The sequence below is a fragment of the Pagrus pagrus genome (genome assembly GCF_965226575.1).
Source record: "Pagrus pagrus genome assembly, chromosome: 3".
NCBI classification, from domain to species: Eukaryota; Metazoa; Chordata; class Actinopteri; order Spariformes; family Sparidae; genus Pagrus; species Pagrus pagrus.
Window position 1 is genome coordinate 3,856,982 of NC_140187.1, and position 18,123 is coordinate 3,875,104.

General features: G+C 42.4%; 1 protein-coding gene across 2 annotated transcripts in view; it reads right to left on the bottom strand.

Moving 5' to 3' along the window:
* Positions 1–3,437: 3,437 nt before the first annotated feature.
* Positions 3,438–18,123, bottom strand: part of pmepa1 (prostate transmembrane protein, androgen induced 1) — a 43,841-nt gene continuing 29,155 nt past the window's right edge. Inside the window, exons 1-5 of one of the 2 annotated variants that reach the window (XM_084349538.1) lie at positions 17,833–18,092; positions 14,588–14,742; positions 12,196–12,249; positions 11,724–12,091; positions 3,438–11,592 (exon numbers count right to left, since the gene is read on the bottom strand). In XM_084349538.1, coding sequence (XP_084205664.1) covers positions 11,280–11,592; positions 11,724–12,091; positions 12,196–12,249; positions 14,588–14,742; positions 17,833–17,890 — 948 coding nt within the window. In that variant the 5' untranslated portion in view covers positions 17,891–18,092 and the 3' untranslated portion in view covers positions 3,438–11,279. Of the gene's footprint in view, positions 11,593–11,723; positions 12,092–12,195; positions 12,250–14,587; positions 14,743–17,832; positions 18,093–18,123 lie in introns of those variants that run through there. The other variant, XM_084349537.1, reaches the window with a different exon arrangement.

An 18,123-nucleotide genomic window follows, 5' to 3' on the forward strand; every position in this document is an offset into this window, starting at 1 on the left:
GAACGTGAAGTAATTGATTGTTTGTACTGATGAGGAAACACCAACAGTGTGTCACATGGGAAAGGAGAAAAAAAAAAGCAGCAACGATCCAGAGAGATGAAGATGAAGAGCATGAATGAAGTTGTGTAACGAGGGTTTGATTGGCAGGAGCGTCAAAGTTGACGGCTTATCAGCTGTTAGTGTGCGTTCAGCTCTTCAGCTCCAAGTGACACAGTGACATCACAGAGGGTCCGCCGGGACACTCACCCACTGTTGGACGTCAGCGGTGATGCTGACCGGGGTCGGGCAGTGATTGGGCGCTGATGACGGGGAATCCCAGGAGGTGAGGAGGAGGATATCCTGCTGCTGCTTGAGGACGCCACACATCACTGAGACATCATCAGAGTCTGAAGTCACTCCGCATTTAATGTTATATCACAGAATAAAAGATGGCTGCTTCTTCCCTCACCCTGTTCTTCTCTGCTTTCTTTGTTTCCTTAAGCTTTTCACTGATTTGTCATTCTTCCAACCGAATCGCCAGAATAAATGTTGGCGTTGTCCGTCCCTGCAAACCACAGATATGTTGCAACGTTACATTTTGTTTAAGCACAAAAACATTTGGTCACGATCAGGAACACATCATGTCGTGGCTTAAAATACCTGCTGGAAATGTTCTGATGTCTTGTTAAAAACATTTCACACCTACAAATGTTTAAACACAGTCTTGAACAGTGGTCTCCGGCTTGGCCTCCCCTCCAACTCCCCAACCTGAAAGTCAGCTCAAATATATGTAATATATTATATATTTGTTCTGTGCTTCTTTCCTTCCACAAATCACGCTCAGCTAAATGCTAACACCAGTGTGCTAACATCCTCACAACGAAAAATGCTAACATGTCATGTCAAGCAGAAAACACAACTGTCACGCTGAGAGCAGAAGAAGGTGGAAGAAACATCAGGCCGGCTGATCAGCTGTCACCCTGTTGTCGACTTCCAAGTTTCAACAAGGCCGCTTGAAATATGCCTCATAGTTCCCGTTTGAAGTCATAATTGTAGTATATATTTACCTTTTCGTTTGTATCTCAGCTCAATATCTTGCCAGCACAGTTTGAGTTTAGCTCGTAACTAATCATGGATGACGTACACGCATGCAACTACACAACAGGTTGAAATAAAATATTACAGGAAAGACAAAACATATTATTAATTACATTTCAGTTTCGGTACTCTAATTGAAAATGTTTTAATTTTAAATTGTATTAGACTTTGTGGGACTCCTCCGTGTACCACCAGTGGTGCACCGAGCACAGTTTGAGAACAGTGGGTCCAAAAAAATGGATTTGGGTCAAAGGTTGAGCACGAAGAGACGGGATGAAGGAAGGCACCGGGATGATGCAATCATGTAAATGATTCCTGAACAATCTTTGGAGTACCTACATTTTTTTACATCATCCCATCTCCACTTCATGACTCATCAGTAACTCTTTAAACCTTCTCTGCCAAGTGAGTCATAAAACCGCCTGGTGTTTGAAGCCTGCCAGCTGTGTGGCAAGGCAGAGAGACAGCTAGATAGTAGAGAGAGAGAGAGAGACAGGCATGAAGCAGAGGTGACGCTGAGGTGAGAGCTGACGTAGAAACTTGGCAGCAAGAGAAAAGAGTGTGAGGCAGTCCGAAGTTGTGGAATCTGATCAATAACTGGATCAGATCCAACTGGCTGGGAATCGTCCAGTGATCAGGCAGCTGCCAGCTGACCCACGCCGGTCAGACCTGGTGAGAGCAGAGCTGAGGCCAAGCGTTTAAAGGAAGAACAGCAAGTCCAAGTTAATCATCTCAGATCAAGTCTCGAGTTCTTGAAGGCCCGTTCAAGTCAAGTCCTGCTGTTCTGAGTCAAATCCAAGTCTCAAGTCATTCCAGACAAATACAAGAAATGTCTGAAGTTATTGTAAGTGGAAGTCAAGTCTTTTATTATCAAGTCTATAGTCAAAAGTCCAAGTCAGGTCTCAGGTCTCGGACGAGCAGGTGAAAGTCTCCTGTTACCTCATGAATCGACAATACCTGAGACAAAGATGGTCTATCAGTTCAAACAGGAAAGATAAAGACACTTGATCAAAGTAAAAACATGCTAACAGTACACACAGTGTCTGTATCTACACAACTCTACTGACATGTACTGTATGTATATGTTCGGTGTGCGAGGTTAGACGAGGTAACACAATGGATCACAGCTGATATCAGGTTTTATCTTTCCCTCTCTGTTACCTCATTATCTAACCGTCTCCCGTCCCACTCAGCCTCTCATACTGAAATCCTTTACTTCGTTCTTTCTCTTTCCCTTCCTTCACAATCTTAACTCTCTTTTTCCTCACTGAAGACGTGAACAGCAGTGGCTGAGGAAGTGTTCAGATCTTAATGATGATCATATTGTGTTTATTCCTGGAAATACGTGAACTTTTCTACTTTATTTCAACTGGAATCCTCTTGATTTATAAACTGACTGTTACTGAGGAGTAAAGAGGACAATATGTCGCTCTCATGTTGTGGAGTAGAAGTATAAAGCAGCAGAAAAATGAATTAAATACTCAAAATAAACAGTATAAACTCATGAGGCCTCGGCCTCCCTGCAGGAGGAGAAGAGCCCTGACAGACTTTAAAAAAGCAAATATAAATGCAGTGCGCCACCTGCTGGATGCTGGCTGACATTACACAGAGCACAGGTACAGAGTTGTCATCAGTTAAAGGGAAACCCTCTGCAGATCTGTGTGTGGAGCCACATGTTACTAACCGTCACCCTTTGCACACCTGGATCTGGGGATTTTCTGCCATTCTTCTCTGCAGATCCTCTCAAGCTCTGTCAGGCTGGATGGGGACTTTTTTCAGGTCTCTCCAGAGATGTTGGATCGGGTTCGAGTCAGGAGACTCTGGCCGGGCCACCCAAGGACATTCCCAGAGTTGTCCCTAAGCCACTCCTGCGTTGTTTTGGCTGTGTGCTGAGGGTCATTGTCCTGTTGGAGGGCGAGGGTCGTTCCAAACTTCTTCCATTCAAGACTCATGGAGGCCGCTGTGCTCTCGGGGACCTTCAATAGCCTTCCCCAGATCTGAGCCTCGACACAATCCTGTCTCTGAGCTCTGCATGCAGCTCCTTCGACCTCATGGCTTGGTTTTGTCACCTGTGAGACCTTCTATAGACAGACAGGTGTGTGCCTTTCCAAATCATGTCCAATCATTTGAATTAACCACAGGTGGACTCAAGGCATGGTGGAGAAACATCTCAGAGATGATGAAGAGAAATGGGAGGCACCTGAGCTGAAGTTCAAGTGTCATAGCAAACAGTCTGAAAACTGTTATTTGAGTTTTTCCTTTTTAATAAATACTTCCTGAACTCACTGTATGAGGGTATTTTGCACCAAAATAAAACACTGAGAACAAATAGATAAATAAAGAACCAGAGGAGACGCAGACATATTTATAAAACGTTTTTATTCATTTTTTAAATCGAAGGCTAACTGAAATGTGTCCGATTCATACCATGTTCTGTGACAACAACGATAAACCATTGTCTTCTGTTTGTCAGCAAACAGAGAAGAAAAATAACAACGTAACAAACCTTTGCAACACGTAGACCATCCAATATAAATTAAAATAAACTGTTTTAATACACAAATAAGCAATTATTATCATTGAGAATAAGTAGGCCTCTATATAAGTATGTGAGCCATGCTGTGACGGATAAAAGAGTGGATTTAAACCCTCAACACTTCAGCAGCGGGTTCGTCTGCCCTCCCACTTCGACTGGAAGAATTCTGAGCCCGGTGCCGAAGTTGAATTCAGGGAAACCCGACGTTTTTTTCTACAAACAGATCAGGATTCCCACACGTTTTATCTGATGTCTGGAAAGAGTTCACAGATCTCTCCAGAGCTGATGATTATTCACGTTTAGCGACACAATCACAGCTTGATTTTTTTTATTTTTCAAACATCTGGACCAGCTGTGTGCAGGAATCCCGACCAGAACAAACGGATCTATTGTACAAGTCCCACATTTTACATGCTTGCAGGATAAAACTCGAAAACAGGTGGAAGACTTCTACAATAGTCGCTGCGGTGGACCAGCATCAGAGCACTGCTGCGTCCCTGTAAGATATCGAGGCTTGTTTTGAATATGCACACATACAAACTGCAACCAAAAGAGAGTGTTTTTCTTCAACATTGTCAGAGGAAAAAAGGCGCCGTGTGGCGCTGATTCAAAGAGCAGAGCGAGCAGAACAGAACACAACGATGCAGAATGAGCAAAAAACACAAAACGGGGGAAACAGTTTCTTTTACAGTTCGCCTTCGTCCAGTCCGCTACGAAGAAGTTCTTCATGAGTTCTTCACAAGTTTGTGTTATTATGGATTCAAAATACTCGTCATCAAAAGAGTCACAAGAACTGGACGAAGGTGTTTGTAAAGAAAAACTGTTTGCCCAAAGAAAATAACAAAACAGAAAAGTTCAAGTCAGGTGTAACTCTTGTCTTTTCAGAGACAAGAGTCTCGTTTAGGATGATTCCTTCTTTGGAAATGTCTTTAACGATGCTGCTGTGGACAGAAAACTGGCTGTACTTTGTTTACTTTGTGTTCACGGCAGCCATGTTGGCGCCGGTTCTCATGTTGCGTTCCGTAAAAAATGTCAGAAGTTAAACAAAAATCTTGTTTTCTAGTTCGGAGTGTATCGACAACTTAACGTCAACGTGAATTAGTAGAAGAAAGAACTGTTCAACTGTTAGCACTCTGCTAACATGACGCGTTTAACGGTGCAATATGTACAAATGTGAAGAACTAGTAGTTTTGACATTAGGATGTCTATCACTGATGTTGCAGAGATATCCTCTGAAGTTGGCGTGCTAACCGGCTAGCCCCACTAGCACCCCTATCCAGCTCGTCGTAACCACCAACACTTCGGTAACGGTAGCTACAATTAGCAGCAGTTAGCGGTTACTCTGGCGACACATCTGGTGTATCAATCCGACGCCAACTTGTTTTACATATTGCACCTTTAAGGTCATGCTGTGCTAAAAATACAACTCCGGTGGAATTAAATGAAGATGTTATCAAAATGTCTGACTGTCTGACATCTCTGGAACGCAGCATAAGTAACCCGTGAGCTAAATTTTAAAACATTCAGCATCTTTTTTTCATCAGTGTGGAAGCCCAGACGTGCCAAAAACATGACTTTGTAAATCAGGACTATGACAGTCAAAGCAGATGTATAATTCTGGCTTACAAAGTCATAACTTCCCAGATGTTCATAATAAGGACCTGTCATCGACTGTATGTTGACTTAAAGGTAGAGATTGAAAGTTTACAGTCAAAAAATGCAAAAACACATTTCTTTCCTTTTCCTGGCATCAGTGGGCCTCCATACTCGATGGCTATGTAGTAAGTGCATTTGAATGTTTTGGTGTTGTCTGATGTCTCAGCGTCACAAGGCAACAGTTTTGGAGTATTTGTGGGGGTTCATTGCACTAAAAATGCTTTAAACAGACGGATGAAGTCTCCGTTTGGGCCCGGACACCAGAAGGCACACGTGTAGACGCTGGGCCGGGGCGAGGAGAGGCGATGATTAGAGAAGCGGGTGGACTAACTGGGTTTTTTCCAGGACACAAAGAAGAATACTTGAACTTGTAAGTGCGCGAGCAAAAATGGTGCTCGAAAAATGTTGTTAGCGAGACGACCTCAGCACTGAGTGAAGTCAACGTGAGCTGTTCTGAGATGAGAATTTGCTCTTTAAAACTGGAAAAGGGCACTTAAAAGCAGAAGTATCTCGTATTTACACGTCCTCCCAGTGATCTGCAGCGTTTGTGTGCGTGTTAGGTAGTTTTTAAACTCTCGACGTTGGTTTCACAAATGGAAAAAAAACCAAAAAGTTTTGTGTGTATCGATGGATTGAAGTAAAATGACCTTTTTTTTTGTTCTCAAGTGAATAAACAACAATAATAACAACAATAACAATAAAAAAACTTAACATTTAGCACACTACGTTAAAATATGACTAATATTATCAAAAAGGCAAATAGTAGGTGTATTGCAACGCTCTCTGCGGCATCACTATCAAAAAACATCTTATCTTCATCATCCTCAATCTCATCATCATCACCCAATCATCATCATCATCATCATCATCATCATCATCTGAGACAGTAAGGAGGCGTGGCCCGGGATGATTGACAGCCCGAACTGGCCACTCACATTTCGCCCGTCTCAGCGCAGGCAGGCACACTCGTACGACATAGCAAACGACAATAAAACGACGAACGTTTCCTCGGGAGACCAAAAAAAGACAGCCAGCCAATGGCAGCGAGCGGCTGGTCTGAGAGGAGCTCTGTCATTGGACAGCAGGCATCTGTCAGGGGGCAGGAAGAGCTCGTTCAGGCGGGAGGGGGAGGAAGGAGGAGGAGGGAGGCGACTCTCCAGGTGTGTGTGAGATAAATGTTTTTGCTCTCCTGTGTGGTCCACACTAAGAATAAAGACGTGTAATGAAAGTGCACCTGTGTGTGTGTGTGTGTGTGTGTGTGTGTGTGGAAGGTCTGGTTTGTTTAGTCTGCTCTGTGTGTGTGTGTGTGTTTAGTTTTTGTCTAGACAGCTGGAGGTCTTTCCCAGGGCAAGTCAGTGTACATTAACAGAACATACACACACACACACACACACACACACACACACACACTGTGCCCTGGGAAAGACACTGTCCGCTGACTTTACAAAAACACTCTGCTGTAACATTTCCTTCACGCTGGCTTAAGGCGAGGAGAAAATGTGCGACCAGTTCAAACAGATCCTGATTATTTCTGGCGTGGAGCTGATTGGTTTCGTCTGTGAGCTGCAGTTTAAGTTGATTCGACTGAACCGACTCAACTTGAGCTGAACTTGAAATGTTTGGGAGTTACTGGTCGCGGTGGAAGAAGAAATGCCTCCGTCTAAGATAAAAGATGGAGAACACCTCTCAGCGTGGGTCGTAAAATAATGTGTGATTCGAGCCTCTCACAGAGTTTGTCCCTCCTCTCCTCCCGTCTTTTTTTTTTTTTTTTTTTCGTATCGTCAGCCAGCGCAGGTTTCCCTGAAGCGAGAGATTGATTCTACACTATTAGACTTCTCATGAATTGACAGGTACATTACATTAAATTATTATTACTATCATTAGTTTCTACTGTGACGCCCTGATCGGAGCCTGTCCAGCCTTCTCATACCCGCTGCGAACCCTCCAGAGCAGGGAACCGAACTCTTTTAAAAGGGAAACAGCCCAGTCCAAACAGAAATAGAGGGAAAGAGGGAAGGAAAGGAAAGGAAAGGAAAGGAAAGGAAAGTATAATAAGTTATCTAAACTCATGCAGGGACTGGGCTCATAATCTCATTCTGAGGCCAAAGATGATTTATACTTTGATTGATCGAGTCATCACTCCCTCAGCTGCTTTGGGTCAAAATATTATGATTTTTCTTTTCTTCGAGTGCTTTTCAAGTAAATAAAAAATGGCGGGGCAGCACAGGAAACGAAGGAAAAAGAGAGGCAGTAAACAAACATGATGATTAACTTTTTGTCTTTTTTGTATTAAAGACGTTTAAGGCAGAATTCTGAGGAGGAGTCTGTAAGTCATATTTTGATGTCCCTTTTAACACGGACACAAACAAATCTAATTTTATGTGGGTTCACTGATGTTTAGAAAGACTTTCAATCAGTCAAGTCACAGAGCCAAGCATCTGTTTGTCTGAAAAGTAAGAACCTGTTCTGTGTTTCCAGAATCATCAAAGAGTCCTCAAACTAATTCGTTCTAGATAAAAATTATTCCTCTGCCGCACAACAGAAAAGATGTTTAACCGTCATTTCTGGTTGGCATCTTTGTTTGGATTACGAAACAGAGTCGCAACTTGAGAAACAAATTATAATCGTTTCTGTTGTACAGCAGACGAAATACATTTCCAGATCGTTACAAGACTCCTCAAGGATTTTGGAAAGTGAGAAGTGTTGTTAGAAAGATTTATCTCTCAGAAAAACAGATGTTTGAAACAAAAATACACAACAGGCACAAACTGGCCTGTGATTCATCTGAGAAGTTGGGAAAAGATTGAAGGGTTTCAGAATATAAAATCTGTTTTTTGGCCTTTTGACTCTCTCCTCTACACAGTTGTGCTGACTTAGCTTCGGGAGTTTTGGCTGCGGTTTGGCTCGGTCCCTGTGGAGGGCGCTGTTGCATAAAGACTGGACACTAAAGGGCGCTGGCGTCATTTGGACCTCTGTTAACCTTCACATCAATCAGAGCATTCGGTCAAAACAGTGGAAGTAACACTAAATGCTTCGTACAAGGAGCAAATAAAAAAACATAATAAAAGCATAATAGAATAATTTTCTACTCTAGCAACACTTAAGTTTAACTTTTATTTCCACACTTTCAAAGAGACGACAAAAGACAAGCTGTTATTAACACTCGTGTCACTTTTCAACACTTCAGCGTGTCCAGTTTTTAACAGCCCATCTCGTGCTGCGTTCAGCGCACAAAGAGTTCTGCTCCAAAACTATCACATCCACTGAGGGAAGAAGAGGTCAAAAATAAAAAATAAGACTACAAATAATCAATTTAAAATTGTGCTATGGGGAAAAACATAACTATATTTCGTATAGTAGTAGTACTGAATATTGTAATAAGACGATACCCAGCCCTAAAACTAGCTTCTGAATAATAAATCAATAAGTAGTGAGGTTCTGATTTGTTTTCCACTTGAAGGATGTTGAAAGTTTTGAAACACAACTCTTTGCATCTCTTTAAAGTGTGGCTGTAAAGGTTTGTGACCTATAAAACTAAAATATTCTACTGTAGGTTTTTAAGGTTCATCATCTGACGCTGGCTGACAGAAGATTGTTGTCTCGTTTCCTGCTGCAGTAAAGTGCTCAGAGGTGCCTGCAAGAGAGAGAGACCCAGCAGAGGGGAGTGTGTGTGTGTGTGTGTGTGTGTGTGTGTGTGTGTGTGTGTGCTGAGAAGGCAGGAGAGAAACTGGAGGTGTGTGACCAACAGTAGCCATGTTTCCATAAAGCATTTTGAAGAATATCTCGGACAGCATGCAACATGGCCGATGCTAGCTGACGTGCAAGAACAATTACAACTTGCCCTATCGAAAGCAACTCCTGAAGACCTCTCTCCATGTTGTCTCCTGGTTTGTTTACCTCTAGCCCTCTGTTTGCTTCCACGTCCACGCGTGACGTAGCCACGTAGCCTACACCGGCCCAGTTCGTTCGCTCAAAACAGTTTACGGAAACGCACCAGATTCACATTTAGATTTTCCTTAATTTGAAATTCGCTTGACATTTGGAAACATATGGAAACATGGCTAGTGTTGGTCTAACGTGTGCATGTGTGTGTTGGTGTGTGTTTGGTGCCACAGCAGTGCACAGTCCGAGTATCACTCATTTGGGGCCTGTAGGGCGACCTGGCTTCCTGCCTCAGTAGTTCACTACAGAGGGGACGATAGCTGTCACTGGATCTGCGGCGCTTCTCTCTCGTTTCACCCAACGAACAAAAAATCTGACATTCAAAATAAAATAACACACAGGAGGATTAAAGACTAACTACATCCTCTACTTCTACTTTACTCTGCTCTACTGTTACATTTCACATTGTCTTGATTAGTTCAGACGTCTGTCGATGTGGACACGGTCTGATTAACAAACTCGTATGTGCTTGACTTGTTTGGTCGAGGTAGTGACAGCCAGCTTTGGGATTGGCTAATGATTTCGGCCAATGGGGTGAAACAGAGAGAGAGCTACGAGCAGAGCTTCTGATTGGGCCCACAGGGTTGAATGCTGACTTGTGATTGGCTCACGGGACTCGGACATTTGCATAAATGTAGGGTTTCTTTTCTTTTTAATCAATGGTACAGAAATGGTTGATCCGAGTCTGTTGAACCAAAGTCAGAGTCTCTCTATGATATGTTACCGTGATACCGGACGCCGTGCACTGAGCTGGACCCTCTGATTGGTCCCTCTCTCGGTCTGTTAACGTCTCAATGGACAGAGCTCCTTCACAATAAAAGTCTCTCTCACACGTTCAATCTGCGCATCCTAAAAAATAGTGCAATTCTTTTCAGCATTTATATAAATAACTCTAAATTCGTGCTTTTTAAGTTCGCTCTCGGTTTGCATACATGTGTGTATATATACTCAGTCTGTAACGTATATACATGCCAACATGTATGTAGCAAAAATGTTCGATGTGAAAGTTGGCACCCCAACAGATTACTCATGTTTGTTTCTTTTTCTAAAACTAGACAACATATAAAACAGAAAAAAAACATCTCTTTTACTCATAAGAATCTATCAAGTTTAGAAAAATACCCCTACTTTCTCTGTTTTCTCTCTCAGCGACCATATTGCGGATTTCTTTCTTTTTCTGCGGTGAACAGTCTTGAACTTTGTGCAAACCTTCTTTAGAAAACATAAAATAAACAACCAAAAAAGGATTTTTAGCGACAACTCCTGCATCAGTTGGTCGACATAAGGCAGAACATTTTTAGCTCGCAGGACTTTCCGCACTGTGCTACAACTGGTAAGCTAGTTTAAGATCACGCTAACTAAATCTAAACTCTTTCTGGAAATATTTCTAATGTGCTCACGTGTCCCAGTGATGTAGCTAAAGCCTGGTGCAGGAGTCACTGCCAACGTTGGACTGTGAAACAGAACTAAATGGAGCCAAAGCAGCGAGGGCGATTATCACTAGAAAACAGAGAAAAACAAGACCTGGAAGAACCAAGAAGATTGCAACATTTCGCCATTTGCCTGGATAGGAATTTTTCTGTAAGCGCAAAAAAAAAAAAAAAAAAAAGACAAACAAAAAAGTTCTATAGAAACAAACAGGACAAGTAAATATTTATAATGAATGAAGACAAGTTAGATCAGTCTATAGAGGAGGGACGAGGTGGAGTTGCACCTTCGGCCCTCTTCTCTGACATCATCATCGGTTCATCTGAAGAGCTCCTCAGACAGGAAGTAAGAAGCCGCGGAACAGGAAGTACCAGATTTTCTCCCGCAGTTGTGCTCAGCAGGAGTGATGTGGTTTCCATTTGTTCTTACCTAAACGAGAAGCCAGCGTGCGCTGCTTCCCAGTCCTAGCCCGAACCATGAAGAGGGGGAACTGACTGCATGTCAGCAACAACTACGACTAACATGAACCAATCAGAGTGGATGTTATCATCGACCAGGTTGTTCCTCATTTGCTACTCCCGCGTGGAGAGCAGACACAGTCCTGGTTCTCCCGCAGGCTAGGAATAAGGAAGCAGTAATGTCAGACCTGCTGGGGCTTCTGGGATTTCTCCTTGGTATTCCGTGCGTTCCTGTTGTCCACACTTCCTTGCTGCTGAGGTGGAGGTCGGAGCAGACCGTGTATGAACGAGGACGGGGGCGCCTGTGAGGACGATACAGTCCGATGGTTGTGGCTGGGCGTCAGGGACGTCGGGTGGTAGTAGTGCCCGATCACCTCGCTGTAGGTCGGTGGAGCTCCTTCCACTCGAGAGCCCTGCTTCTGCTGCCGGGACAAGGCCTCCTGGGCTTCTAGCACACTGATGCCCGGGTGGACGCTCGGAGGAGGCGCCTGCAGACTGGAAGCAAAATGACAAGGGACACAAATAAGTTTCAGGAGCCCAGGAATCATGTAATTTCTGCCACTAGGGGTCTCTCAAACAATTCAAAACAAGAGACACAAGTAGCGTGGGATCATGGGAGTTGTTACCTGGCCTGCAGACAGGAGCTGGATGGGTCGAGGGGGTGATGGGAGTCGAACACTGTTCGGTTGGGCGGCGCTCTGACCGACTCGCGGTTCAGCTCCATCTGCTGCTCCGGGTCTCGAAGCTGCAGCGTGCAGGGACCCTGGTACGGCGGCGGCTCCTCCCCGTCCGAGAGGCAGATGGTGGGGGGCAGATCGATGAGGCTCTGGGGCAGGTAGGGGTACGTCGGCTGGAAGCGACTCGGCGCGTACGTGTGCTGGAAGCGCTGCGACTGGAGCGGAGGCTGCGACTGGGAGTGGGAGTGCTGAGGCTCCCGCTGCAGGTAGGATGAAGGGACCGCTCTGTCTGGAGGCCGTGGGTTATACACCTGGTGCTGTGGAGGGGAACGACGTCAAATTACTGCTGTGTCATATCACATTAAACCGAGTGCTATAAACTCTGGAAAAACGAACTTGATGTGTCTAAATGTTACTTTACCTCATTCAGACCGCTGTTCGTCCCCGTGCCCTCAGAGGACCACAGACTTCCCTCCTGACAGAGAGAGAGAGAGATGATCTATTAAATAAAGTCACTTTGATTCAAACACATTTACACAATATTTTTTATCAGCTATGCAATATTGCAAAAATCACACGATCTGAAGAAAGTCGCATTTATTTCATTAATCACTTTAAAGGCCCTGTCTCCTCATATCTCCAGCTGCTTTACCTTTATCACAAATTGCAGCTTCTTTTCTGATTTCAATAATATTTTGATCAAGTTTGTTTTTACTTATTTTAGAACTTAGTATCTGAGAAATATGTTTATTGCATCTTCTTGTTTTTATTCTCTTTAATTATGACAGACAGCATGTACCAACAGACTTATGAAGCTATTAAATTGTGCTGTTGTGCTTTTTTGGTGTTTGATTACATATGTGTCCACTAGAGGGCTCTACAGGCGCACATAAAAACATCACTGCCACAGGGCCTTTTTAAATATCCATATATCTTCATTAAGTGTTGCCTTTATCTCTCAGTGACTTGCGTAGATGCCCTTGTGAGCCCTGATCTAACTGCAGCATCTTTACATTTTGGTATAACTGAAACATTTCTCAAACTTCACACGTATATTTTTGTTTAATTAATTATTGTTTTGAGCAATTCAGACCTTTAATTGTTGCAAATCTTATGACTTCTTGCTGCTGTGATGCCCAAAGATCCAGATTGATCAATAAAGTTTCATCTAGTTAACAAACACAGCAACAACTGTCCATCAGTCTACATGAGTCTATAACCAACTTGATAATATATTGTGTAACAACAAACTTGGACGGCTGCGGAAACATTTTGAAATAACTATGTCATGTTAGCCTCGATGGTCACAGCTCGCAGTGAGGAGACGACTACAGCGGAAGGAACTTTCTTAAAAAACTTTTTTGTTCTCTGGCGACAGTTTTCCTGCCTGTCTGTCTGCCTGTCTTGCATATGTGTCAGTGTGTCTGTCTGCTAATCCAAATTAACTAGGACAATGACTCCCCTGAGCTTATCAGGAGCTCTATATATGTGTGTGTGTGTGTGTGTGTGTGTGTGTGCATGCACGATTATGCCTCATCCTTTACTCATATATCTCCACTCGGAGACTGGAGACACATCAGTGATTCAGTAGCAGGTGATTCAGGGAGCACAAGTGAAGTCATATGTTTGTAGAAGCCTCAGGTGTAAGTCAAGCGCGCGTGTGTGTGTGTGTCTGCGTGTGTGCGCGTCTTGAAATAGTCTTTGTGAGCCGCTGTGGCCGTTAATGAAGAACTGAGTCAGTGTGTTAGCTTTAGCCCGCGGCGCTGTTTAATCACTGTGATCACATGCTGTCACTCAAACTCTCGTTTGATTTCATTGAGAAGTGTTCATACTGTGACTAAACTAGTGAAAACACAGCGAATAATGTTACCACGGTGACTGTTGTTCTCATGATACGTTCACTTTCTCTTTTTAATTCAGTGGTTTGATTGGTTTCTTTGTTTCTCTAATATGTTACAGAGTTGTTGTGGTGACACTCACACAGGCTGTAACTTCTTCCATTCAGGTCCTTTGTCTGCTGTAGATCTATTGACTATTAGTCGATCAAAACGATTTTATATTTGATTAATCGTTTTTCAGTGGTTCCAGCTCCTTAAATATGAGGATTTGTTACCGTTCTTTTGTCATTTATGACAGTAAATAAAGAGCCTTTACGGTTTTGGACTCTTGGCTGGACAAAAGAAGAAGGTTGAAGACGTCACTGGTAATTGTGACAAGATTTTATCCACAATTTTTTGACATTATATAGAGCAGATGAATCAATGATGAAAATAATCGATGGTTGCAGCCTTTTAGAGATGAAGCCGCAGGATTATGCAAGACGTCCAAATTGATAATGAAAATAATCATTAGATGATTTTTTACGCTGCTGTTTATATTCACTGCTCTCCATTTGCTCCTCATGTTTTAAGATTCTGCTTTATTTTTATGTGACAAATAAAAAAATCGCACAATAAAAATGTGAAGCACTTTTCCTGCTGGAATTCACATATTTTCACCTTAATTTAGGAGCTATTTATCTTTGAGAAACAAAAAAGCTTCTGGCTCTGAGTGTGGCCACATTTACAAATAGGAAAAATATGCATCTAAATAATCAAACAGCCATCTGGTCACACTTAAAAGTCCCAGTTAATTTAGAGTTTGAGGCAGTAATTCAGTGCAATGTGCTTTAGTGAATGTTTTGTTCTTTTAACAATGTAATGGTAACAAAACAGCCATCTGCGATCAGATATGTAATATTAGTGTTGTGGATAAATTACACCTGGACATAATCTATTGGATAAAAGTGAGTGTGAGTGTAGCGTCGGACTTACGTTGGCCAATGGCAGGTGTCTCCTGCGTGCGGGTGCGTGTCTGGAGAGGAGCGAGCGAGCTGATAGGCGGTAGTGGTTCAGCAGGCAGGTGATGACAACCACCATCACCATCATCACCACCACGATCACCAGGATCTGGACGAACTCCAGCTGGGCTGCAGAAACAACACAGAAACAAAGATCGCGGTCAGTTTACTCGTCATGTTTACAGTGTGCTGCGGCTCATCGATTGATTTACGTCTGAGAGCACAACCCTGATGATGTCGTAGAGATGTCATCAGATAAAGCCGAAAGCCTGCTTCATAAACAGGAGCACGGTGTCGGTGCAAAACAGGCAGAGAGAGTCTTGTATAAGGATTCTGTCCAGTTGCATTATGGGAACTGTAGTACAGTGTTTTTGCCCTGGTTTCTGACTGAAACTACAGACTGAAGTCAGAATATCTTGGCCTCTGCTGCTTGACTATTACATTTCTTTTAAACATATGTCATTTGCAAGTTCCTCAAAATTACCAGAATGTCCCTTTAATACAAGTCTGTCAAGGTCAAACACTAAAACTCATCATTAATCATTATTAAGAACAATATGACGCAGGAAACTTTGTATTTTGAATATTCACCTTCACAGTGTGGCTCTTCCTGTTTTTATGTAGCCACAGAGGACAACAGTATGTGACACTGTGGTTACATGGCCTGATATTGACAGTCAATGATAACACTTCATGATGACCATCATAAATATATGAGTTAATCAAACTTAAGTTAATAATGCTTAATAAACCATTTATTGAGCAATTGTTTATTGTAAAGTTGCAGCTGATATTTATAATATTTTGTAAATAGTTAATAAAATCTGTGTCTATAAACATTGTTTGGGTCGCGACTCGGGAAGCAAATCTTTTTGCAGTTTCATCCCTACTTAGTTAAAGCATTTCATTGTTAGTTAACAGTGCATGACTTAAGTTTAATTAACTATAAATGTACCACTGATTAATGATGATTATTATAAAGTGTCACCGAATCAATTAAATAACTAGATATCCAATTCTAAAAGATATAAAACAGCAGTCAATATTTATCTTTACATTGCAGAACCAGACACTTAATACATTAATGAATCATCTGTTGACCACTATGGATAAAATCACCCTGTGGTTTCAGTTTGATACATTTATTGATGGTTTGGGCTTTTTATTAGACATGATTTTATAAAAACAACTTGATACACAGTCGCCCTAATGCGGCATAAATCTGCAGTTCACGGATACGATAGTCTCATTCTACATGTATGTGAAGTGTGTAGTGTGTCAATACAACAGAGAGGTTTGTACTATTCTGTGTTGTGAGAGAGAAAAAAGGGTTTTCAGACACAGTCCAGACAGAGATGTAGTCCTTATGTGGGGGTCAGGGTGTCTGACACACACACACACACACACACACACACAGCCCGACCAGACCAGACCAGACAGGGCTAGCTTTGTTTAGAGACAGTCTGCTCTAACACCCCCTCTCCTCTGCATCCCCCACCCCCATCACCACCACCACCACACACACAAACGGAGCTTTTTTCTCACACGTTTTTTTCACAGGGAGCAGGCGGAGGTCAGGGCCAAGTCAGACAGGAGAACATAAAGTAGCCTGCAGACATGCACACACACACACACACACACACACACACACACACACACACACACACACACACACACACACACACACACAGACACACACACAGACACACACTCTAGTTCTCACAGTCTTGTTATGTTCGTCTGGTCAGCTAACCATTACACAACATGTAGAGACACAGAGACAGTCAGGTCAAGTGACCCTTATGACTCATTTATAACCTTTAATAAATAATCTATACCGAGCCTGTTTTTAACCTGTTTAGTTCATCTGAGGCCTGAACAGACCTCTACCGACCAGGTCGCACGCTACATGAGCACATGAGATCAATAAAACAATAAAAATGTTATTTACAGCTCACACAGGCCCAGCAGGAAAAACACTAAAATACAGCAAACTGCTCACGTGATCAATACGACCATAAAATAACAGTCCACAGAGTCTCAGTCTGTCGGACAAAACTCAATCATCAGAAACCAGTTGTGCAAGAATGAAACCTGGTTAAAAACCCACACTCGAGGTGATCTTACTCAGCTCCAACCAGGTTTATTTGCAATCTTGCCAAAGTTTTAGGAGACCGGGGCTGCAACATTTAGTCTGTTTTCTCAATTAATCAATTAGTTGTTTGGTCTTTAGATTGTCAGGAAATAGTGAAAAATATTAGTTTCTCCCAAAACCCAAATATATACGGTCTACTGTCACAGACGAGTGAAGAAACCAGAAGATATTCACACTTTTAAGCCTGGACAAACTCCTCCATCAGATGGAGGATCCATCTTTTATTTTTGTTGATCATGGCGGCCCGCGTGGAAGAAAGAGGATGATGGTTGAAACTAAAGTAAACTTTGTTTTAGTGCCGTACTACCAGACTACAGAGCAGCTTCTTTCCTCCGACTTTCCCTAATGTGTTTATTAAAGGATAAGTTGTGTATAAATGGTTAAAAATGAGTTATTTGCCATTAATAATCGCATTTAAGTTTCAAGGTTTTAACTTTTGGTAAAGGGCTGCAAAGAACGAGGTCCAACATCCATCTATTAACAACTTATTAAACATTTACGACTGCAGACTTGACGGCTTATTAGCAAGTGAGAAAACAGTGGGGATTGATTAATGATTACCAGCATTTATGAGTGCGTTATTGGCAAATACAAAGCATGAACACCAGCCACAGAGACTCTCATTGCCTGGCAACCCTCATCAGAATTTCCCAAAGCCTAAAAAGACGTCTTAATATTAACACTTGTGTCTAAACAACAGTCTAAATCCTCACAGGTATTCAGTTTATAGGATATAAATCACACAAAAGCAGCAAAATTGTCACATGAAAGCAGCTGAAACCATCAAAACCTGGCATCTCCAACTCGATAAATAACTTACAGCTCATTTTCTGTCAATCATCTAATCGATTCATTGTATTTTTCTGCCCTGAATAACAATATTTTCAAAAGAAAAATCAGATAACTTGTTGAGCATCATCTTTCCCAACTTCTGCAACAAGTCAGCAACAGCGTCAGTCCTCAGAGTATAAAACACATCAATACAGAGGAAAAACAGCCCAAAGCTAAAAATCTGAGCAGAGAGATAAGACTCTCTTCTCTGTAGGCGCAGATGAGAAACTCACCGCACAGTTGCGTCTGAACACAGTTGTCATGGTTGTGACTCCCTGACGAAGGCTGCATAGTCTCTTCACAGGACAAGATGTTTGCTCAGACTGAGACTTAAGACGTAGATGTTTTATATTCCAGTGATAATAACCCGAGTATCTTTGAAAAAATTGAACCGAAACAACAAACAAAAACAAAACAAACTAAAAACAAAATCTCTCCTCGCTGCTGTTGAACTCCAAGCTTACATGTCCCGTTGATGCTCCGACACCGTGTGTGTCCTCACCGCCTGACACACACACTCTGAG